Here is a 26,348-nt window from a genome sequence, read left to right as displayed (position 1 = left end):
CCCCCCGTGGCTGCGTATCGGGTGACCTCCCCCCCCGTGGCTGCGTATCGGGTGACTCCCTCCGTGGCCGCGGATCGGGTGACTTGATATTTGTATGGGGTGACAATGCTGCAGTGTTGCTCACTGCTTCCCAGTATATGAAGGCCCAGTGGTGAATCATTCATTCAGGTACAAGGACACTTTAGGCAATCATGAAGTTGTCTGTCCTTATTTGCCTCCTAGGCTGGGTTGGGGGGGAGGGGCTGCAATGTGCTAACAAGTGATATTCTGATTGGTGGGTGCAGAGTGACAGCTCAATGCTCTGCTGCTTCTAATTTCACTGTCCAATCATAGGCTGCTGAAGGTGTTGTAGGGCTGGTTGTCCCTTGAATATCTGATTACTGGTAAAGCTGCCATCTTTAATTCCCTCTCCAGGTCGTTGGCCATTGGTATGAAGTCGGGTTATCGGCTTTTCTCTCTCAGCTCTGTGGAACAACTGGACCTGGTCCATGAAAGCTGTAAGGACTATTTTTGCAATTGCCTTGGTGGGATTGTTCTTTCATATTCACACTGGGGAATGTCACTCTTGGTATATTCATGTATAATGAATGTTGTGTGAATGTTTCTATCCATTATATAGTGATCTTTGTAGCAGTGCAGCATTTTGCTTTCCTCCTTGTCACAGCTTTATCAGTAACTGTGTTCCTCCTCAAATTCCCTGCAGTCAGTGTTTTGTGGTGAATGATTGGCTGGAATCTGAGCGGGTTCCTGATGATGACTTTGTTTGTCTTCCATGTTATTGGAGGTAAGCGCTGGGTTTGACTTCAGGTTTTCTAATCTTCCGGTTCCTTTTTTCCCCAGTCGATCTTCCAGATGTGTATATTGTGGAACGGCTTTTTTCAAGCAGTCTGGTGGTTGTTGTCAGTCACTCCAAACCACGGCAAATGAATGTTTTCCACTTTAAAAAAGGTACAGAAATCTGCAACTACAACTACTCTGCCAACATCCTCTCCATCAGACTTAACCGACAGGTATGTACCCCGTATTACCCCTGGGACCACCACATGTAATTGGAGGAACTGATTGCACATTTGTTTTTGCAGAGGTTGGTGGTGTGCCTGGAAGAGGCAATTTACATTCATAACATCAAGGATATGAAACTGCTTAAAACATTGCTGGACACTCCACGAAATGGATCTGGTGAGCGGAGCTAATTGTAGCCTGGGCATACAATGGGTTAACAGGTCATGTGACTATTTTCTTTTATTGTATCTGACAATGCAGCTCTACTACTGCTTCATAAATAATTACACTGGTCAACAAACATTTTCCTGCCAAACAGATTAAAGTGATTTTAGGTTATGTTTGATGCACAGATTCCACATATGGTATTGGTTTTGTTAGATTGGCTCTAGTTTTTGAAATAATGACCTCAACAATAACCTCATAGAATACTAATGAAACATGAAAATTAGGCAAAATTAAACTAGATATGCCTACATACCGTGTTTCCCCGATGATAAGGCATCCCCATCAAATAAGCCGGGACTGAACACTGCTATGGGAACATCAGCACCATGCGGCACAGGTCGTCTTGCTGATTCCATATCACCGTACTCCCACTTGTGTTTCTTGTAACAAATGAAACCTTTTACATTCACAGCACACAAATAACAATCATTATGATGATTTCTGGGCTCTCACCATACCATAGGTACACCAAATTTCAAACTTTTCCTTTTTTCCACTAACATAGACACTCTACACAAGTTGTGCATACCATATAGGGAGCCAAATACTTATCTTGGTCCCCCAGTTTAATACCAAATATGCAATATATGCTTGTTTCACAAATTCTGTAATGTTTCTTCTCTGTTTATTCTGAGAATATACTCATATTTCTGTAAAAAAATAAAATGTGTGAGTAAAAAGAAGGCAAATAAAATGAAAATAATGCTACATTTAATATAAAAAATGTAAAACATCGGTGTAAATAAAGATTGATAAGATTTTGCTGTGTTAACATTTGTTGTTGCTAAAAACGTCTATTCCGATTTCTGTATCACAAGAACTAGAGCCAATTCAATAAAACTGATGTAATTTCTGGATTCAGCCGACCTAAAATACACGAAATATATTGAAAAATCCTTGGCAAGTGAATATTTTTGTTGTTGAGTTGTATAGTTATTGTGTATGTCTGTTAGTGCAGTTATCCTGCACAATCTACACTTTATAGATTGCAGAGAATATCAGTCTTCATTAAGATTCCACAATCTTCACAAACTAAAGACTACCAAGTGTATATGGGGGTGTAGATGGATGGGTGGGGGGGGACTGGCAGGGGGTGTAGATGGATGGGTTGGAGGGGACTGGCAGGGGGTGTAGACGGATGGGTCCGGGGACTGGCAGGGGGTGTAGACGGATGGGTTTGGGACTGGCAGGCGGTGTAGATGGACGGGTCGGGGACTGGCAGGGTACCGAAGGTTATTATATGATAAAGATTATCTTTGTAAATCCCCATTCCCCTTTCATGCCCCATGGCTTTCTTCCACACCAAGCCCCTCAGTTGCCCAGTTCTGGAGCAACCCTTAAGTTTTTCTCCCCAAACATTAACCTTGTGGATCAGTTGTCATCAGCATAACGGTGTCCCCCACCCAGTTGGTGCAGTTTAGGACTTATTCAAACTAATTGCGGTTTCTAATTAGAAATCTCCCCTTCCTCCATCTCTAAGCTCGAATCAATGGACAGAATCCCATGGGGTGTCTTTGCATCTCTGCATCCTCTCTACATCAATGCTACGGTACCTCCGGTTCATTGTCAGATTCTCCACACTAATTTGTGGCCCTTCTGTGGTTATCCATGTCCTTGCTATACTGGAGAGAGGGTACCTGGACAACCACTATTCTTTCAAGTTGTTCCTTAGCCTGAAGAGAAGTATGGTGAGCTTGTCTTTTAGTGATCCTGGTGTGCTGTGACTCTGTTGGTTAGCAGTTTGGATTTAGATTTGAGGAGTATGAAGACAAGATGGTCCGATAGCCCAAATCTGCCCCACCAATATGTATGAATCAGTGCTGGAACTGTGATATCTTGGGGCACTATGACTGATAAGCTGTCTCCAACCTGCAGGTCTCTGCGCTCTTTCTATAAATCATTCCAACTCCTTTCTGGCATACCCTGGCAGCTCCTCCACTGGTGAAATCATTGTGTACGATGCCAATGCGCTGGTGAGTTTCTTCCATGATAAAACCATGTGATCTGAATGCTTGGTATAACCATTTCACATAACTTACAATGTGATAGTAAAAGAGCCTGCACACACAGTTGTTTATGGGTTTATTCTTTTCCAAAAGCAGATATAGTTCTCTAGTTTTCTGTCTGCATCACCATGATTTCTAAGCATTTTAAATTATTCCTCTTGGAACTCTCCTGCCCCCTGTAGGCTGGACTTTTTAGGGGTGAATATCTCTGTAAAGAGGAGTACATTGTCTCCAGGGTCAGAGATCCTCGAAATGCTACTGGTACTCCAGCCCACAGTATCCCATTTGTACTGGCCTAATAATGTTTTATTTTCTTACTGATGATGAAAGGGAGGTGGTGTTTTTCAATGCACTTCAACTTGTAATAAAAAAATTAAAAACTAAAAATAATTATTTTTATTTTTTATAATTGTTAATAAGTTAATCTTTTACTACAGAAAACTGAATGCTCCATTCCAGCCCATGACAGCCCCCTGGCCGCCGTTGCATTTAGTCCTTCAGGGACCAAACTGGCCAGTGCATCAGAAAAAGTGAGTCCAATCCTCAATTCTGAATCGACGCTATACTCCTTACTGACACAGCTGACCAGCCCTTTCTCTGCAGGGGACGGTGATTCGCGTCTTCTCTATCCCAGATGGTCAGAAGCTGTATGAATTCCGCAGAGGAATGAAGAGGTTGGAGCCCTCTTTCAGCCTCTTCTATTATGCACTGCTGCTATTTTTTCCACTCTTCTACTATACTGAACATGTATTACAGCTGCTTGACCTTTCTTCCACTGTATTCTGTGTATACAACGATTGCTCCACCCATTCCTGCAATACAATATACTTCTTGTGACTGTTTATTGGTGCTAACTGGCTGCTGTCTTGCAGGTATGTGAGTATTAATTCTCTGGTGTTCAGTACGGATTGTCAGTTCCTGTGCGTGTCCAGCAATACTGAGACTGTGCATGTTTTCCGACTGGAAGCTCTTCTGGAAAGGTGAGCCCCCCACCATAAAAACATTAGCTTCTTCACTTTAGAAATGTCCCTCTCACTTCTCTGTAAAGTATTTTCTCCCTTACAGTTTCCCTATAGACGATTGGTAAAATATTTTGTGTTATTCAAGATTTTTAGCACATTTTAACACACTTTACAATTCATAATTTTCCCTTCTGTATTTAGAAATGCTTAGTATAAATATTTAGTTGTGTAATATCATAATGCAGTTTAACCAATCGTGTTGCTGTATAGAGAATGAATGTAATTTACACAGAATAAGCTGAACATATCCCACAGATTATGAAAAGTCTAAGAGTCAAGGCTCTGATTTCCTTTTTTGGGGCTGCCACCCATTGCTCTGTATTTTTCTGTGTTAAGATCATCATCTTCCTAATAAACTTTCCAGATCAGAGGAACCATCATCCTGGAGTGGGTACATGGGAAAGATGTTCATGGCTGCATCAAATTACCTCCCAACTCAGGTGTCAGACATGATGAACCAGGACCGGGCATTTGCCACTGTGCGCCTCAGTTTCTCTGGGCACAAAAATGCATGCACATTGGTGATGTAAGTACATCTATTATATGTAAACGTTTAGCTCTCTGGCTGAAAATCTTTATGTTGTCCCATCTGTTTCCAGAATTCAGAAACTTCCTCGACTTCTGGTTGCCTCCTCCAATGGCAATCTCTACATCTATAATGTGGACCCACAGGATGGGGGCGAGTGTGTCCTGATAAAGAAACACAGGTAACTTGTGTGCATACAATGGGGGGGGGGGGGGGAGATAGGAAGATGTCTGCAGGGACACTCCATGCTGCCAGTAATAGGGTTAAGTGACATGGCTGTATTTTGGTGACATGAACTCTCTTCTCTTGACTCTGTCCAGCATTCTGGATTGTGGGAAGTTGGATACTGTTGGAGATGGATCGGCAGAGAATACAGCACCTCAGTCTTATGCTGCCACAGTGGCCAGGCCAAGTAATGTACCATCCTCCTCCACAGTAACAGGTGAGTGACCCCCCCCCAAAGGATAATGGATACATTTCATATATCTTCAATTAATATCTGCTACCATGACTTTCAGGTTACTCAGAAGATGGAGGGGCCTTGCGGGGTGAGCTTCTTCCAGAACATGAGTTTGCAGTTGGACCCGTTCAGCTGGATGATGAGCGAGAATTCCCTCCTGTGAGCATTCGGGGTCCCTGAGAGTGGCAGGGTTTACAAGTTCACTTCTTTTGTCCTGGAAATGCCAGATCACACATTTTATATACAAGGAATTGTGCTGGAGGCCTGGAAGTCTTTTTTTAAATTGTATCTGGAGGTGCCTTTGCAGTTTGCCATAGAACAATGACATTTTAAAGCTTTTTTAGGTATCGGTCCCTGTTTTCTTCTCTGCTGGGACTCCATGGTGCTGATCCCTGTCTTAGTTTTATACAAGTTCTCCCCCCATTTAGTTTATTCCTTTGTTATCTTTGTTACCTAATGATGTGTAGCTGGGGTCCTTTATTTTATTTCCAGTTTTGCTTTTTAACTTTATTGCTGGTGGTATACCAATACTTTAGTCACATGGTGATTAGGCATACTTGAATGGCAATATACAGGGGGTAATAAGTGAGAGAGATATATAGATCCTATATATAATCTATGTGAAAGTAGTGGGTGGATGTGTTGGTGAGCAGGAGTGTAAATACTGGAAAAAAGAGCTATATAAGAGTTCTTCTGACACGGAAGCAGTGCTGGATGGCAGGGCCGGAGTTCTTTGGAGAATAAACCCTTTGGAGAAAACCTAACCCTCAGATTAAATCTGAATGTGTGTGTGTGTGATATATATATATATATATATATATATATATATATATATATATATGTATATATAAATATATATGTGTGTTCTCATACTTTTTCCTCAGTGGTTCAGTCTTGTGTACATTGGGATTGTGTCAGTACAGTCAATGCAGAAGTTGCATTTATCATTCTACACAACCCTTAGATAAACACTGACTGTATGTACACAACATCGGTGTGCCACCATCACATCCAAGCCTCCTTACCTTGCTGTTTCTTCTATATGTAATCTGTATTTGAGTCATGCCAGTATTATCTCTATAGAAGTGTTACATGTATGCAATGAAGTGACTCTTAGTCATCTCAATCTATAACCTCTAGGGCAAACTGTGCCATGTTATTTATTTAAATCACCCCTGCACTTGTGAGAATAAGATTGATTTTGTTTTGGTAGATAAGTTTGTGTCGCAGAAGTCAGAGAGGTGACGTGACCAGACAAGGACAAGCCAAATCGCAGGTGTGGGAGTGAGACTTATATGGAGAATGTTTACTATTAGGATATTTACAGTGAAAAAGTGTACTCTAAATTTTCTGTATACCCTAATTTTATCCATTGTATTTGTACAAATGTTTATATAAAAAATGTATGCTAATAATATGCTAATTAGTCCAAAGAGCAAAAAAATAAAAACTGTATTGCTTTTGTGAATGTATGGCAAGACTTTAAAGCTCAAAACGGCTGAGGATTGGTTGGGATGGTGTACCTACCTGTGAGAAATATCCCCCCTTTGTCCCCACACTTTTTGTGGTTCTCTGCAGGTGCTTGTGGAGGTTTTAAGCTAAAAAAGTTTTGTTTATTTCCCAGAATCTTAGAGAAGTCTAATTCTTGTTTGTAAGAATTTAGCAGGAATGGAGATGGTTTATTGCTCTGTACAACGGCACACAATATTTTTGGGGTTACAGCATATTATGGCTGTCATGTCCTGAGAATAGTCTGCTGTAGACACGTTGTCTTTGTGGACATTTTCATGAATGAAGATAATGGCTTCTTCAATGAGTGGTAATACTTGATGATACTCTGCGCTGCTCTTCTCTATGGGCATTTCTTCCCGTGGATCTCGCTCAATGTTAAACAGTAAAGGAGGGTTGTGATGTAATTCAGGTCCGATCTTCCCATCACATCCTAGTGCTCCCCCTACAATGAACCACAAACAATTGACTCATGCAGGCTTGCCAAATGCCTAATATAACTTATATTTTAATGCAGAAATCTCCCTGACAGTCGGGGATAGACCCAATATAATGTTACCAGAAGGTCAGCCATACTCCCAATACAATTATCTAATGTGATGTATAATGAGTCTGAAGTATTTCTGGAAAGAGATTATCAGCCCCCCCCCCCCTTTTTTCTCATTTCACCTCATTCAATATACTAAATTTATATATTTATATCATGCTGGTGATTTATAGCCATACAGTAGCCAAAATGAACTCTTAAGGCCCTTACTGTGTTCATCGGCATTCCAGGATCCAGACTCCCAGCAATCAGGTATTGGCTGTCTATCATTTGGGGTGACTAGAATATCAGTTGTTACAGAATTGCACAGAAAACATTTTTTTGTATATGGGACTTTAAAGGCAGTATATACAAAGTCATAATATATAAAAAGAACCTTTTATTACCAACATATTTAAAATATACAACAGGGTACATGAATTAAAAACCTGTGATTTAACCAAATAGCAAAAGTTTACAGTATGGGTAACAACTCTATTTTCAAATTTATGTAGCTGAGTATAACATCAAACAGCAAAAAGAGAAGCTGCCCTTCTGAGAATAGCATGTAGACAATTGTGGATTCTCTCCAACAGTCTTTTCAAGTCATTTCTCCATCTGGGTCTCCTGGGTTGTGCTGTATTTTGGGAGTGTGTGTCCACATTACTGCTGTGATTCCCTTATACCTCTTGTGATGAGCCCTACACCAGGTTTATGTTGCACTAGTTTTTATACTTGGTGGAATTTATACATTATATTTAATGATTTATTTTCATTTTGTATGTATATATGGGCCTTTAAAGTCCCATATACAAAAAAATGTTTTCTGTGCAATTTCTAGGATGGGGATGTTGGCAGTTAGTTTATATTGACCTTATTTGACAAAAACCAAACTGTTCTTGTATATAGTTGTTACAGAATAATAATGTGTAAATAATCTACTCCTGGGATAGAAGCTGCAGTGGAGCGCGGTGAGCTTAGTGTTCTGGTTCTTGTAGGATAGGTACTGTGGGGGGGGGCGAGCTGTGTTTGTAAATTGCCATCACCATCACTGTTTTCTGCCATCATTTGTTTGATGAAATTGTTTGTTGCATAGATTTTGTAGGCCACTACTTTACTGGCATTGCTTTCTGCTGTCATGGGGGCTGTTATTTCATTATTTTGACACTTAGTGCGGTGTTTATCAGGTTTTCCCCGGAGGTTCCTTGAGCAATGAGCAGTTTGCACCTCTTAGGTCAGTTTGTGACAACAATTACCTTTTTGGCTATCTGTAAGGGTGACATTTTTCCCACTGGCCAGCAATGTAAAAGGTATTCATCCTACTCACCACCACACAAATCTACTGCGAGCTGTGGATATAATATTTACAGAGGTTCCCTGAAGACTTAATGTTAAAAAGGTTTAGAAACACCCATTTATCATGCCACCGACTGTTGAAACAAACACAAAGCTGAAGGATTTTACCTACGTATGGTTAGTATAAAATGACAATGTGCATAACCAGAGGCATGGCGGGAAACGTCATTGCTTTGCTACACACCTAGAAGATATAGTTTATTATTTCTGCCATATCCCAATCTCTTTGTTGCTTCCCCTACTCCTGTTGTTTTCAGGCTTCCATCAGGCCTCCCGCTAACACTATGCGGGATATTTCCCATAAGGTAGATATACCCTGACAGCCCTGTTTTGCTTTTTTAACAGGAATAAAATGATTTTGAGCCCTAGGCCTGGCTTCTTTCCAGAGGTAGTCTTGGCATGTATTCACTATATGGCTTGTGTTCATCCTTTAATCTCCCTCTCTTGTCCACCTTTATCGCTCGGCCTACTTTTAGGAAAACCAACTCCCTGTTTGTCATTATGGAGGGACCCAGAAACGGTAGCTTGGCTTCTAATTGCAGCATTTCCAGGTGAATCCATCAGACAATTTTTTTCCAAGTCTCTGGCCTAAAAGTTAGGACTCCTGATTTATTTAAACTGTGCTGGGTGGATGTGTCAGCCTCTGCAAATCAATGTGTTGGAGGTTCTGTTGTCAATTGTGAGTTTTTTAATAAATTTTTTCAGTGTCTCTCAATGAAATCCAAAGGGGTTTTAGGGTGAACATAAATCATATGTAAAATCTACCTGTGGTATAAAAAGCTTTGTAGGGACCCAACCGCATTGCTTCTATGTCTCCAAACTTTCCAGCTGCCCCACTGTTGGGGTGATAAAGGATCTAAAGAAGGAAAATCACAATATGGGGGTTAAATATACTCTTCCCAGAGCAGCTCTGACTGCTGACACTATTTCCCCATTATATCAGAATATTACAATATCATTCTGCAGCTCAGACAGAAAATCTATGTATAGTATATCTCATGGCTCACTAACGTTTCTGCTAGAGAATGCCATACCGAAACAGATTGATTGTCACAACTTTGTATATTTTATACAATCACTTGATGCAGACGATTCTATCATGTGGTTTGACCCTAACAAGCTTATCATTCAGATGACTGGGGTGAGCTAAAGTTTTGGCTTCATCTGCAGGTGTTATCAAAAGTGTGCCAACAACAAAGACCAAACTTTGCACTTTGTATGAAATTATGTAAATAATGATTCTGAATATATCCCAAACTGCCGGAAAGATGGGCCGCAGTCAGCATGGGACAAGTGCTGGTGGACATTTATTAGGAGAACACTATTTTGGACTATCAAATAATCTAAATAATCACAAACATTATTACCTGGTGTCCCTCGTGCGCCTCTCCAAAGAGGATTGCAGAAATGTCTATACCATCAAACTGTCGATTTGCTGGAAGAGTGCTATTTGCTAGAGTCACAATGGTGGGGAAAATGTCCAGCATACTACAAGAAAAAAAGTAAATATCAGAAAATATCCAGTCGTGTATAGTCAGAGGTATTATAGAATGTATAGTGAAACCACCAACCATTTTCAGACTATAAAATTTGGGGCAGTAAAATGGAAGAAAATGAAATGTTTACACAAGACATTTACACAATTTCCCCTGTGTGTACTCCCTTATGCCAGGAGCAAACTGCTTTGTCTGTGTTGCTTTGTGCTTTCCACTAGGCCGTCCATCTCTTCAGAAAGAGTGGATTATGTCTGCTGTCATATGTAATTCCGCAGCATGCAATACATCTCTCTACTCCATTAGATGAGCACAATTACACACTGCACAGGGCAGACCTCTCTGTATGTGGTAATGCAGCTAAACAAACCCGGAAAAGCTCCTTTATCAGCTTTGTATACTAGACGTGGTGTTACTGGATTGTTGCAGCTTCTTTTCCTGCTGTTGATCATTTAGTAGCCTTTTTTTTTAGTTTGCCATCTGTGTTTTAACCAAGGTGAAGCTAGAGGTTTTCTTTCAAGACAGACCCCAGACAAGACAAGTGCTACAACTCATGGAAAGGAGAACCTCAGAGGCATCATCTAATGGGATAGTGTAGACCATAGTGAGATGGCCTGGAATGGGAAATCTAAAGGAAAGTTGGCAGAAGCCATGGCATAGCCATGACACAAGTACAGTAGGCAAATGACAAAGCCTTAGAGACATGGCCTGATATGATAAGAAAGTTGACAGAACATCAGATGGCCTGAAATGAGGACACCCAATGCGAAAGATACATGGATTGTGACACAACCTCTGAGATGAGGCTATGAATGGGGACACCTAGGAAGAGTGACAACCAGTGTACAAACTAAAATGGGAACATTTGCACAATATAATTCTTACTAATTCTAGCAAGCTAAATTTAGGTCTCTTATTTTTTTTTTTTAGGCTAGTAGTGTTGCATTGAGGATAACTCTAATTGGTGCTATACAAAGCATACTATTGATAGGGTAATGGAAGGACAAATATCTAATATATACCAGGCACAGCGATGAAGGGGTTGGTGTCACTGGGTAATATTATTTTCTTTCTGTTGGTTTGGGTGGAGTCTGACTGGGGTCAAAGCATGATGGGGTGATATTTATTCAGTAAGATTACACAATGGTACAAAGTCTGTGTTCCAAATCACTCATTTTATCTGATTTGGAACATGGTTGAACTGAACCTTCCAACTGTGATCTAAGAATAGAGCTAATCACATATTTTAGGTGCCTTTTCTGAGTGTCTCATAAGAAGTTTTACTGTAGCTTCACTTGCTTGTGGGTACCACTGACTTCTGTGCTTTCACAGGAGCTGCAATTGTGACTTTTTGTATCCTGCACCTCTGCTGAAGCCATGCTTTTAGTTTCCAAAATGTAACAATGCAGGGAACCGAGTGGAAATAAAGCTGACCCCAAGGCAAAGAGATAATAACAGGTATGAACACTATTTTACCTTCTTTAGGTTATGTAATTCAGACTGCATGGAGCCAGGGTGCCTCTGCTTTTTTCAGTTTCATCTTTGCAGCTTTCTGAATCGCATCTCCAGCACAATGGGCTGTAAAATGACTATCATTACTTTGTCCACAATACCTAGCATGTGACGCAGGAGGCTGCAAAAGTATACAGGGGTCTTACCCTTTGATTGATGTGGATGAGTACAAACAAAATTCCCCTGTATGTGTCAACTGTACATCCAGCCGACTTTCCTGTGATGTTTATAGACAAGTCTACTTGTTCTTTTTTAACTTTTTTGCCTTGCAAGAGTGCTTTAGCCAACAAAATTGACCGGTTCTGCTGAGTTGTACCGAAAGGGTGTTGAGTAAATAAGGAGACATCTTTTACCTTAGCAGGGCAGAGCTTGTCCTGTTCTCTGAAATCATCCCTGGCCAGTACACAATGGCAGGAACACGATGGCCACCTTCCCATGTTGTCTGTTTTGCTGCGCTGCCACCTAGGAAGCAAAACTACTGTATTTGGGTATTCTGTGACACACAGCATGGTGTGCCTTCACCCAAAAAAGGTCTAGCACTGTCCTGGTGAATCCCTAGGTCTGCTGTCACCCCATTATATTTATTTAGAGGAACTGGTCATTTGCTTATCTAGTTTTATCTCAGTTACCTTGTGTTGATTGCCATGCTCCCACATATGGGCCTACACTTCCTGCGAATTCACACTTTTCGGCCCACGGCCCATTGTCACCTATATGGAAGAAATCGAGCTGTAATATATAGACAGTGTTGTCAAAAAAGGATTCTGTCTTTCTGTACCTGTAAACCAGAGCAGAGTGTTGTGGTCAGTGCTTGCTATGATCTGCCCGATTAGCCAGTCCATCTCTTGCATGCTGTCATTGTAGGGGGTCTTAGTTGGAGCGACAGATAGGGGGACGTGCATATGTGCAAGGGCCATGTACAGGAAGTAGGGCATCTCCTGAGCCCTAGACACAAAGCAAATACACAGAAGGTGACACATTACTGGGTGTGTATATTTCATTGTGCATACACTGTGTAGCATAGACAGTGAAGTCCTTTTTGCACAGTACAATACTTGGATATCTCGCCTGGGTCTCTGTTCATAGTAAAAGGAAGCCAAACTTTTAGTCAGTTGTAGGGGAATTTAAAAGTCGTCTAGAACTGGATAATATATGTGACATGGGCAGAGTGGGCTTAATAAATAAATTCAGAGCAATCCAGATACCTCAAGACATTTTCCGGGTCACAGGTCACGAGTCTAAAAGTCAAGTGTAATTATATTGGGCCATAATAAAGAAGAGACAATAATTACATCCAAGTATCATGGAAATGACGGGGCAGTAAATCCGTCTGTAGAACTCCAGTAGAAGAGACTCTGTATCTGTACAGCTGTGCAAATAAATCTGCTTTACTGTAGACGATTTATCAAGGGGACATGGAGTGCAAGATCACAGAGAACACAGACACAGGGAGCCACCGACTAGTCAATGGGAATGGCATGGGGTCACAGAGAGTGAAAACTACTCCTCCATAGGGACACACAGTCTTAGAAGATACTACCAGGGACATGGGGGGGGGGGATGCAGAGGTTGAGAGTACAGTAACGTGGATCGAGGTTACATTTATTTCTAGTTACATTTAACCACGCCATTTCCTTATTGACATTAACCTTTCATTTTCACAGCAATTATTTTAAGTACAAAAATCACCTTCCAGAAATCTCACCCTTTTGATGCATTGCCCATTAGGAAAGGATAACATTGCACCTGGGAATGATATGCCATGGCACTTGTACAAGTCTGGTAATACAGCAATCACTGACCTGGCAGCTCTGATAAAGTTTGTCGCCCTGTCTGCATATTTCCTGACCAAGCTGTTTAAATCAACTGGTTGTTCTACAATACGAGAGTTTTCCATCAGAGGTAATGCCAACTTCATGTTACAGCCACCTCTGGTACTGTAAAAACAAACACAGAGCTGTGTTATCTCCATATAGTTATACGTTCCAATGTATGCTATCCACCAATTCATTATTAAACACATGTAATGCTCAGTACTGTACAGGGGATATGACACTAGAGGATATTAGAGTCTTCTCAGCATGACACATGTTGCTCCATCATTGATGATTAGTTCTGGAAATAATATGAGCTGACCATCACCCTCTAAACTAAGAAATCCCAGCATTACCTTGCACACATTATACATTACCAGGATAGAGACTCTTTCTGCGGGCAGGACGAGCAGGGGGGAAGGTTGTACCCAGCAGTGTCTGTGCAGCCCATGTCATTACTGTATGGGATTCCATAGTAGTAATGGAAACCTGAGCAAAGGAAGCAAAACGATCCTTACATTGCATTGTACCGCTATGGTTACACAAGGTTCTTTAAATCCTAGGTGATGCCTGTTGCTAACATTGTGTTCTAAGGTGACATATTTGTCCCTGTAATAAAGTACAACTGAGTTTATACACCAAAACACAAAGAAGAGAATCGGGTAAGAGCAAGAATTTAAAAACACACCATACACACACATCTCTTATTACAGCCCTGATGTGTGCATGATATAGAATAGGCTTGCATCTGTACAGGCAGGAAAAGGGAATGTATGCTGTGCTCATCCTCATGGATGTGGAATGTAGAAAAGCAATCAGTGAGCCCCTAATACACTCCATCAAACATGGTGAACATTGAAGGGTTATCACATGCCTGGGATTACCAAGCAAGGCTGATGGTCTCCTACATTGTCGCCACTCTATGTACAATCCGGTGTGGAAAATCATTAGAAAACTGGGATTACAGAATGAAGATTGGGCCAAAATCTCCAACCACTCCAGTGTAAAAGGCTCATCAGTCTGGATACCTAGGGATCTAGAAATACTATAAGAACGATGGATCATATTAAATTTGAAGTAGTTATTTCTTGCTCAATGGTTAACCTATCATTCACTTTATTTTGGATGGATCATTAACCTAGATTAACAAACATAAGTGAAAACAACGGATTTGGTACATGATGTAGATCTTTGTAAATGTTTTTTTGTTATATGTCCCCTTATTTAACTTCAATTTTCTGAACTGGAAACTAAGGGAAAATAGCATTCATCTAGAAACAATTGTTTACCGCGTGAGTTGGGATGATACCGTCCATGGTGACCCAGATGCCATTTACCTGGAATAGAAGAAATGTACACATTGAACATTGGTTCCCGTAGAATAAACTGGTCACACTGGAGATACAGAACTGTGCTCATTCATGCTAAATCTGGTAGAAAAACAAATCCCTCTACATTTATTGCATGAAAATAAATGTCATTTGACTGAGGACCCAATACATACCAATAAGCCCAGTAATGTAGCCAGACGCATTCAGGACATCTGCAAGCGTTGTTTCATTTAGGGGAAGTCCACCAAGAGAAGTTGTAGCAAAGTTGTGTTTTACTCCATTACGAATTCCAAGCCTTCCAGTGAGCAGTGAAGCCCTGGACGGTGAGCAGGTGGAAGCAGCAGAATGGAAATCCAATAATCTATGAGACATAAGAACTGACATGGCTCCATGTATCTTACTGCCTGGAGGGAACATGTATGAATATAACCCAAGCAGGGCTTTCTAAGTCATTTGCCCAAGGAGTTATGTTTAAAAGTTGGAAAAATAATTTCCTGACCATGGAAGGACAGAAGCTTGGAAACAGATTTGTAGCATTTACCTTAATCCCTTGGAAGCCATTTTATCCAGATTTGGAGTATTTGTCGTCTGTAACTGCATATTGGCCCCAAGGTCTCCCCATCCCATATCATCTGCTAATATTATGATAACATTGGGCTTTTTATAGGTCTCTCTTTGCAAGGTATAATTGGAAAAGCTGAGGTCAAAGTGTGAACATAGAAAGACCAATAAAGTCATCCAGACTGTGGGGAACGGGATCATTATTGATTGAATTACAGATATATAATCTAGCAGGCCGTTCTCCTGGGGATATTACAAATGTTGTCCTGGATCATGGGAAGAAAGATGAGCAGAAAGCCATATTATCGCTTCACGTCTGGCTGTGATTGGCTCTTCAGAAATCTGGAAAACATAAATGGTTTACATTTGTAATGAAGGCAATGCAGCTGCTGGATGTCTCCTCATGTCATGCGGGGAATTCGGGGACTCCCTAAGGTCTCCTCCTATTTACAATCACAAAGTCATTCCAAATAATATATGGAGATCCCTGCAGACATCCTGACTACATACACAGAGATGGCCAGTGATCCCCATAATACAGCATTCTGTGGGTTCATTCATGGTCCCCCAATCTGAGATATTATATATTACCCTGCTAGTGCAGTGATGAATAATACAGCAGAGGAAGTACAGGGGGGGGGGTCTCTTCTAACTGGCAGAAACCTGTTCTACCCGGCTGTGCTGGGCACTCCCCCCCCCCCTCTGGGAAAGTATTAACCCTTGTGCAATCATTCCAGGCAGGGGAGGGGTTAAAGCTGAAAGGCCCTCCCCACTATATGTGCACCATAGAGCGTGGCCCCGTGGGCCCCCCAATGATTAGAATAGGGTGAAGTGTCAGCTTGCAGTACATTAGCTCTCCAGCAGGCGGTACAACGTTGCTAGTCCTAGGAGCTGACACTCCGCACAGCTCTATGTAGATTGGGCTATGAAGGGTTAATGAGGAAGGCGCGCTCCCGGTAGTAATGCGCGCTCCCTGCACACCGGCTTCAGCCGGTATATAGAGAAGGCGGGGAGCCGCGTGCAGAGCTATGGTGCCGCCAGGGTGACCGGCCACGGCCCGAGGGGCCACTGTGAGTATGGGGGACACAACTGCCCCGGGGGCCAGAGAGGGGTAAACAAGCTGTATAGGGGCACCATGGGGTAATGTGGTGGTGGGAGGGCTACTGGAGTCCATGGAGGGGTTATATGGAGGGGGGGGGCAGATCTCCCTATAGATTATAGGGGGGGCAGATCTCCCTATAGATGATATGGAGGGGGGGCAGACAGAAGACTTCTGTATCAGGGAAATCTATTTCTCCTTGGCTCTTCATACCCCAGCGATAGTAGTGCTTACACCTGCCTTGTCTGGGTTACCCCTGATTTGCACAAACAATTCCCGCTCTCCTCTGCAGAGCGCTATAATCTCTGCTAGTTTTCTCATCATTTTGCCCTCAGCCGCTTATAAAAGCCATTTCCTGATTTCCTGGCTGCATTCCATTTATTGTGGTGACCTGAAGGACTTCATGCTGCACCTTGATCTGTGCTGAGCGTCCTCTGACGTGTTGTGTAGAGATCAGATTGTGTCATTGCCATACATCTATAGATAATTCACATTGGCGTCACTATACAGATTATATTTATATATAGGAGCAGCAAGAGGAACCCATTCTGTGTAGATAGAGTTAGGACAAGCAAGATTCTGCCATCAAACCTTCTACGTAAAACACAACGTATTGGGGAGCCGTGTCTGTGCCCCCATTCCCGGTACAAAGCCTATTGGGGAGCCGTGTCTGTGCCCCCATTCCCTGTACAAAGCCTATTGGGGAGCCGTGTCTGTGCCCCCATTCCCTGTACAAAACATATCAGGGAACTGGTGTTGGTCCCCCGCTACCAATTAGAAATTGTAAAATGACCAAAAGTAGACTTTTTTTTTGGTGTTTGTGTTCTCATCCCAAAGCAGAACATTCGCTCTTTTGTTTGCTTTTAGTTTGTGCAAAGATTAGAAGCTCTTTAAAGTTTCTTTCTATATTCCTGTATATGGGGGATATTTCCTATTTGTGTGCATTGTCCCTGGGAATAAAAGTAATTGAAATCTGGCACAGGAAAAGCAAGCAAGGGGAAACCTTCCAGGGGAGACATGGAGTCGGAGAGAATAAGGTACAATAAGGCGATAATGGTAAATCCCCCATCCCCAGGTATTCTGATTCTACCAGTGTCTAACCACGTTCATGAAAGTTGGTTTTAGCTGTGTGTAATCTTATCTGAGAAATACAAATCTTATATTTTGTCTCCTTTTGTGTCCAGGCAGAGAAGATGACAAACATGCAAAAGTGTTCGGGTGCCAATGTCTATACCAAAGTGCCTGACGGAGGCTGGGGCTGGGCCATCGCAGCTGCTTTCTTCTTTGTAGAAGTTTTTACATATGGAGTCATCAAGTCCTTTGGAGTCTTCTTCAGGGATCTTATGGTCTACTTTGATGAAAGCAACAGCAGGATATCATGGATCATCTCCATATGTGTCTTCGTGCTTACATTTACGGGTATGTCTGTCCTGTAGAAGACTAAAGGGACATTTGAGTTATGAAGTTATCAGACAAGGGCTGGTAGACAACTGGTGGTGCCATGAGGTTGGGGTTATGGTTGGGGAGCATAAACCAAGCTGGCAGCATTTCTTTTCTTGGCATGTAAAATGTTCTTCTTACAAAGTTCCCATTGACGTGGTCTTTTCTCTCTCTCAGCTCCCCTCTCTACGGTATTGAGTAACCGTTTTGGACATCGGCCAGTTGTCATGCTCGGGGGCTTCCTCATTAGCTTGGGAATGATCACAGCTTCATTTGCACGTAATGTGGTGGACATGTACCTGGCGATTGGTGTGGTGTCTGGTAAGTGTCCCCTGATGAAATCATGAGCTGAGGAAGATGGAGCCTGTTTAGTGTCAGTAACAAGCATTTCTCTTGTAGGACTGGGATATTGCCTCAGCTTCCTTCCAACTGTCACCATTTTGTCTCAGTACTTTGATAAACGGCGCTCATTGGTCACAGCAGTTGCTTCCACTGGAGAGTGTTTTGCTGTTTTTGCATTTGCTCCAGGTATTTCTCATCATATTTGGTGGTAGATTTGGGGGAGGGGGTGTCCATGGATTCAGTGTTATTTTGTATAAAATCTATCTTGTGCTGTGTATCTTTTATACGTCATATCCAGGCTTTCCCCACCCTGGAGTAAGAGAAATGGGTTATCTGTAAATTTCTACCACTGGGTCCTGTTCAGGAATAGAGCAAATGCCAATTTTGCTGCCTATCTTGCACAAGATATATATGGTTCTTTTTCTTTATAAATATTTAGTAGCAGTTCTGTCTAATACTAAACATATTTTTTCTAATAGCTCTGACTCTTGTTTTTTTTTCCCTGCAGCTATTACTGCATTAAACAACCTGGTTGGGTGGCGTTACTCTTTACTGACGTTGGGAGCATTGCAGCTTAACATTGTAGTGTGTGGAGCTTTACTTCGACCAATTCTTCTCAAATCTCCAGAAAAAGCCAAAGACCCTTTAAAGACCGAGAACCTGGAGAGCAGCTACATGCTTGAAAATGAGCAGACCCTTACATCTTTAGACTCCATTGATTCTGGAGTTGAAGTATCTACCTCACTTAAAAATGTAACTGTTAGCGGGACTCCTGAGAAGAGAACAGAATTGGTAGCGGTTCAGAAGAAGCCTGCTGAGCATCTAGAATTCAATGAAAACACATCGCCACCTCTTTTAGACTTCTCAGTCTTAAAGAACTCTGGGTTCATATGCTACGCTCTTTTCGGGCTTTTTGCCACACTGGGCTTCTTTGCACCATCCCTGTACATCATCCCTCTAAGCTTGAGTTTGGGGATAGATAAGGACTTGTCGGCATACATGCTATCCTCTATGGCCATTGCTGAGGTCTTTGGTAGGATTGGTGCTGGCTGGATACTCAACAGGAAGCCCATCAGAAAGATTTACATTGAGCTCATTTTTGTTGTTCTACTGTGTCTGTCTTTGGTTGCTTTCCCCTTTGCAGGTGATTTCTGGGGGCTGATGGTGTGTAGCATGTTTTTTGGTTGTATGCTGGGAACAGTTACTGGTACTCATATTCCTCTGGTGGCTGAGGATGACATTGTTGGGATTAAGAAGATGTCCTCAGGAGTCGGTGTCTATGTTTTTATCCAAAGTGTTGCTGGCCTGGCTGGGCCACCTCTTGGAGGTAAGAATCATCTTATTCAGATGTAGAAGTAGTAGCATAAAAACTAGAGCTGGTTAGCTGGAGAATTATTTGGACCAGTAAAAGAAAGATGGACCCGGTGCAAAGTGTTACAACAGGAAGAAGCATGAGGAGATTTTATAGCACATAGGTCTCATGTAGATGATAAGGCCATTAGTTAGGGGATGGCCATGTGTATACTAAAACATGAAATCTGCTGTGATCCTGACTAGTAATAGAAGTATCTACATAATAAGCAAATTAGGAACACACAATGTGCACATTTTTCTTCTCTAATAAAGCACTCAAGTTTATTGCTGTGCAACTGTGATATAAGGTGAGAAACATTTTTTGCCTCCTCTATAGCATGCAGCTATCTCATTTTTTAAGTATTATTAGAACAACCATTCATCCTAATCTATGTACACTAATCTAGGCTACGTACACACGTGCAATAATTGTCGTTGGAAACGAACGATTGACAACTGATTGGGTGATATTCTTTAACAAAAAAAGTGCACAGTTACGCAGATGAACGGGAAAAGTTGCTGGAAATAAACGACCACCCCTGCGGATCTGATTGGGCGACAATGGTTTGCAATCTATTGTGTGTACAGTCGTTCAGTGATCATGGATGGTTCTGCAGTACACTTTCTCCTTTACATGTCACTTCCTGCACTGTTCAAACAATCGTATCTAGCGTGTGTAAAATTAGTGGTGGATTATAATTGAACGATCGGTAAAAATAATCGTGTATCATTGTTTATCGGTCGTCAATCGTTCGTTTTCCAATGACAATTACTGTTTTATTTTAAAACCTGTGTATTACACATTCCACATAAAAGATAGCCTGAATCATCCCAGTATACAAGGTATGATAGTGTTTCTGTACAGTGACCTTTGTAAATTCATTCATGCGTTCCTCTGCATTGTAAGAATCCCTATAGCCACTTTCTCTTAATCAGGTCACATTGCACCCTCAATAAAATATCAGTTAGTCTAATTGGCTAGATCTGAGCCAAGAGTAAAACCTAAGGATATGCAAACATAAAAGTTGTTTGTATTAATCACAGATGCACTGTGCAGACATCTTTTTGTCGATGATATGCTTGACTTTTCTCCATACATTGTAGCCTGCATTATAAAAAATTATTGATTGTGTATTTCTTGTCTCCAAAGATAAGACGTGGTCATATATCCCATATATGACTTTGTAAATCAAACAAAGCCGCATGCTGGGCATTCAAATGCAGACATAACCTGGTAAAGGTGGCCCCTTTGGTGTCTCCAGACAGTCTCCCCTTCTCTCGGTTATTTGGATGTGCAGAATTTTAGTTTCTTTTTAAAGACCGCTTTGGTTATAAAGGAAGCAAACAGAATTTGATCAGCATTAGGATGATTTCCATGGTGCTGGCAGCTAGATAGTTGTGGTTAGGATGTTCTTTGAGTTTCAGCAGCAAATTGCCCAAATGTCTCATTTACTCATTGCTAAATATCTTTGCTTTACTTACAGGAGTGCTGGTAGACTGGAGCCATAATTACGGGTCTGCATTCTACTCTTGTGCCGCAGGAATGGCTGTTGGAGCTTTCTTTCTGGCACTGGTGAGGCCATGCAACATGGGACTCTGTAGGAAGAAAGAACCCCCTCCGTGCCAAGCAAAACTGGACGTACCAGAAGATTTTCTGGAAATGGATATGGCAAGGGGAGAGGGAATTGGCAAAAGCTGCTTAAGTCTCAGTGGTACACCATCCCATGTAATCTAATAAATTATCTCTCCCCCAGGACCTAGAACAAACCACTCTCACTAAAAGGGAAGGTAAAGCAAGCAATGTGAATTGGAACTCTGGGTATAGTGGAGAGAGATGGGGCATTCCATAACAAAGTCTGCATGCAGGGAAAACACTTGATTTGTTGCCTCTAGGCTATGCTGCTTCCTTAGAACTGCTGCAAATGGTCTTCAGTCACTGAATTCATTCATGCAAACCAAATATTAAATTATTTTCTAAATAGCTGCTGTCATTCAGTCAGGGTTTTGCTTTACCACAGAACTATTGTATGTATGTGTAGGGCAGAGAAAAGCAATACACTTTATAGTGCCTCAGGACTCTTTTCTAGCAGTATGGAAACACAGGTGGACAAAGCTGATAATATTTTATAATGCACAGAAAAATGTTCGGTGAAATCAATAAAACATACAAATGTTTTTTTGGGCCTGTTGTGTCACTATTAAAAAAATAAATAAAAAAAAATATGGAGAAGGACCTCCAGTCCTCGGTGATTTATACCACATCAATCGTTCATGTTTATATTTCCAGTCTTTTACAACCTTGCTCTTTCCTGACTGCTTTATGTCAGCATACGAATAGGTTAACCCCTTCCAATATTATCTTTGTTCTGTGCACTGGGTAATTATGTTCCATTGCTGTGCAGAGGTGAGCATAGTAAGGCAGCACACCAAGCACTGACTACTTTATGAGCGTTTGTGTGCTGGTATAGATATTTATCAAAAGGAACTTTTATTCCCAGTGACTTGCTCCATAACAAAGGACTAAAATTCACATGTAAAAAAGAATAAAGATAATCTAAATGTTGTAAACTTCTATAAATGAAAGGTGGGTGAATGTACCTACAATAATTTATGGCTTAATAAGTGACAATGCCCAGTTTGTGAAGGTGTGTTCATGGAATACCAGCCCTTAGAGGTGAATGTTCAGTAATTGTACAGTTACTGCATTATATCTGCATTATGTAATTCCCACCATCATAACATACAGTAAGGTAAGGTAAAAAAACTGATGAAGCCATTGATTTGCTGTAGGCAGAAATTTCTCAGCCTCCTGTCATCTAGTGTATACACATTTACCTGGGAATCTTTTGATAAAGGTCTTGGTACAAGCATGGTAACCGTGCCAGGTTCCTGTCTTGCAAAAGAATTCTTGAATTTTCATTCTGTCACGCATACTGTAAGTGGCCGGTACAAACACATAACGTATAAATATATATAAGTGGTGACAAAATGTGCAGCATGGGTTGCATGGGGCCATTCCCTAACAAAAGCCGGTGTAGTCAGAGGATATGGGGGTCACACCATACCAACGAACACGTTTTCATATCAGGTTACAGTTAGAACTATTCTATTCCAGAAGAGAAGCTGCCAACTATTGAAGACTTGAGGCCAAAGCTCCACCAAGCACTATTGAAGTGCTGTTCTTACAAATGCAAGGAAAGGCAAGGCAAGGAAATAAAAATCTGCTTAATGGGGCAGTTGGAGTGGATTAGAAACAGAAAGGATGGCATTTCCCAGATTGCAGTCCACTGCCTAGGCGATGGAGAGACCTGGGGTGTGGCTACAACTCATTTTTCGTGTTTAAAGGTCAAAGCAGCCTAAAAAAAAAAAATTAAAAGAATTCCGATGATTATAACTTTGGCTTATGTTATCCATAAGCCAAAGTTGATTTTGTGAGTATAGGTACACGTTAACTATTGTTTGTTATGGTCAATAAAAAAGTTCATTGTTTCCTTGTGTGATGAAATATTATTAGGTTTCTCTCCCTGGTGGGCATGTTATTTGTTGTTCTTATGCTGACATGGAGCAAACAGGAAAAAGGAATACTTTGTGTAATTTTTCCTTCCTCTTGGCTCCATGGTGGCATACATACCTACCCTTATTTTTGGGGGGACCGCTTATTACAGAGAGCTTTACATTTATCTAGTCCAGTCTTCAGCTTGGGAGGGGAAAGGGATTAACTCATTGCTATGGTGCCATGGAGCTGTCAGGAAAGGAACATTTACCATTTTTACCAAATATATCCTGAGTCAAATAATTTGCAACAAAAGCAGCATCCAGGGGGTTTATTTTGGGACTTGGGAAAGAAGCCCATGAAGCTGCTGTGTCTAATGTCTGTCACATCGGATTCCTAGAACTGTCCCCTGATATCCAGTGAGAATGGACTAGCATCACTTCCTTCGCAGTCAGCCGTTCACAGAGCCATAACTAGACATTGATGACATTTGAGTTGGAATAAATTGATTTGTTTCATATGACCCTTGTATTAGCCTCTTGATGAAAATTTCAATGAAAGAAGGGCAAAGAATAGACCAAGTGTTCATAATGATCTCTAAAATCTCTTTTTTCCTCACCTATGGCTACAAATATAACTACAGTTTACTGTGAAAAAGATTTCCATTCAACCTGGAAGTACACAGAATACTCTGCAGTCTAAAAGTATTCTGATATCCACTACATGGTGGCTTTAGTGAGATATTTTTTAATTTTGTAGGGTTAGTTTGAAATGTTGGCCACATTCCAATTGAATTTTTGTAGATACTCCTGGGAATTAAAGCTTCATATGGGTCAATACCTGTGAGGATAGTCCAGTAATTGTCACATGACAAGCTCTCCTCCAACCACGAAGCTTTCCGTTCCAAGGCTTTGCCGCCTTGGTGGTATTACCCAATTTTTACTAATGGGATGGGTTGTACAGTGCATAGAGATAAATAAATGAATGGCAGGTGGCATCCTGTGCTCTATTATAAATGAGTAACCGGAAAAACATCCTTGGAACTAAATTATTCTCGGACAACAGAAATGAACCGGAAATGCCATTTCTGTATATTGGTTGTAGTGCTGATTCTCTCTTATTACATTGATTCACACTGTCATCACTGCCTCACTAATAAAGCCAGAGACAGCCAGGCAACTAGGATTCTCAGCATCTCATACAGCTACAGAAAGATATAAGAAGTCACACAATGTGTCAGAGAAGATGTGGCCACCTATCACACAGGAAATGGCCATGATAATGACATGAATTTAGTTTTGGACTTACAGTTCATGCGGCTCTCCCATCCGGTCCTTGTCAGACACATCTACAAATAAAAAAACACATTAATACAACATGTGGCATGTTGGGGGACCCCAGGACAATTTATGATCCAATCTATCTGTCAGAGGTTCACCTTGGACATCGTCTCTCTTCTTTGTATTGTTAACGAGATTTGTGTGGCTAAGCTAATATTTGGTGGCAGCCTCTGCTCCATGATAAATAAATATTAGGGTTGCTACCAAAAGAAATTTAAAGCTTATCTCCGAAGGAACGAGTTAGTGTGATTTACTAAAGCTTAGGACAAGCAGAAAAATTGTCACTTCTAGTCTGATATATTATTATTAAAACGGATTTATATAGAGCCAACGTATTACGCAGCGCTGTACAACTCATTCTCATCTAATGGGAAATCTGAACGATTGTACTAGAACAGTTTTCTGGGTTCTATGGGGAATGAACTGAATATAAAACTTCTGTGCTTTCGATCACTTGCGAATATTTCATTGGAATTCCTAACACTTCCTATCCAAGAATCTTGTACACGTGCATGCAAAGTTTAGGGGTTTCCTACAGATTGGATCTGCTCATGTGTGGTAGGCCGAAGAGTTCATGAATTCTTTATTCTGCTGTTCTAAAGAAGCGCTCAAACCACAAAGTAAATCTGTCCCAATTCTTTCATCATTGTCAGCATGCTTGGAGTGAAATTCTCTGCAGAGATAAATTAGTAGAAATTGTTTTGTTACCTGCAATGACGATGGAACGCAGACAGTAAACTGTTACTTGGACTTCACTGACGGTGAGAAGCAAATCTGCTGTGTTGTGTAGGATATAATACAACCCTGGGAATGCTTCCTGATCATGTGACCCCCGGCCCTTCCTTACGTCGGTACATTAACCCTAACCCTCTAATACACAGGAGCGGAAACATTTATTCACATTACACTCCAATTCAGCATTTTATATTATTAATGTTTTGTATATTGCTATCTTATTCCTGACAGAACCAGCTGCGCTGTCCAGAGTTGCTGCACACAAAAGTGTTCTCCCCACCATCAAGGTATGAATTGAAGGTTCTTCCAGGTTTAGGCTTCCAACTTCTGACGCACCTAGTCCCAGACCTCATAATGGCTTTCTATAATGGAGGAACCAAATCAATATTAGAATGCCATGCTGCAACAGTTCTAATCTTTGGGTATATGGGGGGGTGGAGTGTTTGAACCCAAAACAGAAAGTCAACGTCCTTTACACAGCTCAAGTCCCCAGCAATGAATGGAGCCGAGGGCAGAGGTTCTCTATAGGTCAAGGAATTGAGGGAGCAATGACTGTACAAGAGGAAAAAAATAAATTTTGTAATCATTGGAGATCATAACACTTTTTTCTAAATCAGTTTTTCCTACTGATTTTAAATCTGCTTTATTTTTTAGATGATGCCTCTCAAGGGATTGTTTACCAGCTTCATCCAACTTGTTTGTGAAATCTATACCTTTCTTGTTCTTTTGCAGTGCTTATATTTGGAAATGTATCAGCAAGGTACTTAGATGAACAGAATGGCCAATCCGTACACTCGGTTAGGAATGGTCATTATGCAGTAGATCTGCCTTCTTTTTGAGGAATCCATAAAGTGACGCAATTTAGAAAGAACACGTTCTTTTAACAAACTGTTGAAGAGTCCGTTGATGTCATGGCAATAGCACAATGAGTCGTCATCAGCAAACAAAGCTGTCAAATTGGGATTTTGTGTTTCGTAGTGAGTTACAGTAACACCCTTTACAAGCAAGTGCTTCTGCTTAAGCCTAGAAACAAGAAGTTCTGCTTTGTCTCTGGCTGGTATAAGGTAATGAATGGGATCATTCATATCATTGGCCATGTTATCTGATTGTAACCAGTCGCACCTACACTGTATTCATCACCACCACATGATGAACATTATTATGACAAATCACTATGAGGAACAGGTCTGATTGCTGAAT

At 41.2% G+C, this 26,348-nt stretch overlaps 3 protein-coding genes across 6 annotated transcripts in view; 2 read left to right on the top strand and 1 right to left on the bottom strand.

Annotated features, from left to right (window-relative positions):
• Positions 1–6,712, top strand: part of WIPI1 (WD repeat domain, phosphoinositide interacting 1) — an 8,105-nt gene extending 1,393 nt beyond the window's left edge. Inside the window, exons 2-13 of the mRNA XM_072414015.1 lie at positions 415–497; positions 841–1,010; positions 1,083–1,179; positions 3,106–3,203; positions 3,674–3,766; positions 3,840–3,910; positions 4,109–4,216; positions 4,623–4,784; positions 4,858–4,965; positions 5,105–5,226; positions 5,303–5,403; positions 6,458–6,712. Coding sequence (XP_072270116.1) covers positions 415–497; positions 841–1,010; positions 1,083–1,179; positions 3,106–3,203; positions 3,674–3,766; positions 3,840–3,910; positions 4,109–4,216; positions 4,623–4,784; positions 4,858–4,965; positions 5,105–5,226; positions 5,303–5,403; positions 6,458–6,532 — 1,288 coding nt within the window. The 3' untranslated portion in view covers positions 6,533–6,712. The remainder of the gene's footprint in view (positions 1–414; positions 498–840; positions 1,011–1,082; positions 1,180–3,105; positions 3,204–3,673; positions 3,767–3,839; positions 3,911–4,108; positions 4,217–4,622; positions 4,785–4,857; positions 4,966–5,104; positions 5,227–5,302; positions 5,404–6,457) is intronic.
• A 190-nt stretch (positions 6,713–6,902) lies between these two features.
• Positions 6,903–25,229, bottom strand: ARSG (arylsulfatase G). Of its 3 annotated transcripts, XM_072414011.1 has the most exons (13): positions 25,122–25,229; positions 24,382–24,421; positions 15,327–15,688; positions 14,959–15,146; positions 14,744–14,791; positions 13,832–13,943; positions 13,443–13,577; positions 12,419–12,585; positions 12,270–12,350; positions 11,994–12,102; positions 10,003–10,123; positions 9,401–9,491; positions 6,903–7,198 (listed from the first exon to the last, which is right to left on the bottom strand). In XM_072414011.1, the coding sequence occupies exons 3-13, from the start codon at positions 15,545–15,547 to the stop codon at positions 6,924–6,926; spliced, it is 1,548 nt and encodes a 515-aa protein (XP_072270112.1). In that variant the 5' UTR covers positions 15,548–15,688; positions 24,382–24,421; positions 25,122–25,229; the 3' UTR covers positions 6,903–6,923. The 3 variants fall into 3 exon arrangements, with proteins under 3 accessions (XP_072270112.1, XP_072270113.1, XP_072270115.1); XM_072414012.1 differs by lacking the exons at positions 24,382–24,421; positions 25,122–25,229 and adding an exon at positions 15,938–15,957; XM_072414014.1 differs by lacking the exons at positions 24,382–24,421; positions 25,122–25,229 and adding an exon at positions 15,857–15,873.
• SLC16A6 (solute carrier family 16 member 6) lies at positions 11,256–21,755 on the top strand. Of its 2 annotated transcripts, none has more exons than XM_072414009.1 (6): positions 11,256–11,586; positions 17,630–17,864; positions 18,063–18,206; positions 18,285–18,413; positions 18,736–19,554; positions 21,065–21,755. In XM_072414009.1, the coding sequence occupies exons 2-6, from the start codon at positions 17,639–17,641 to the stop codon at positions 21,313–21,315; spliced, it is 1,569 nt and encodes a 522-aa protein (XP_072270110.1). In that variant the 5' UTR covers positions 11,256–11,586; positions 17,630–17,638; the 3' UTR covers positions 21,316–21,755. The 2 variants fall into 2 exon arrangements, with proteins under 2 accessions (XP_072270110.1, XP_072270111.1); XM_072414010.1 differs by lacking the exon at positions 11,256–11,586 and adding an exon at positions 16,186–16,416.
• Positions 25,230–26,348: the final 1,119 nt, after the last annotated feature.

Source organism: Pyxicephalus adspersus, chromosome 6 (assembly GCF_032062135.1).
Source record: "Pyxicephalus adspersus chromosome 6, UCB_Pads_2.0, whole genome shotgun sequence".
Lineage (NCBI taxonomy): Eukaryota > Metazoa > Chordata > Amphibia > Anura > Pyxicephalidae > Pyxicephalus > Pyxicephalus adspersus.
Note: the sequence above shows the minus strand (reverse complement) of the source record. Positions and strands in the feature narration are given on the sequence as shown.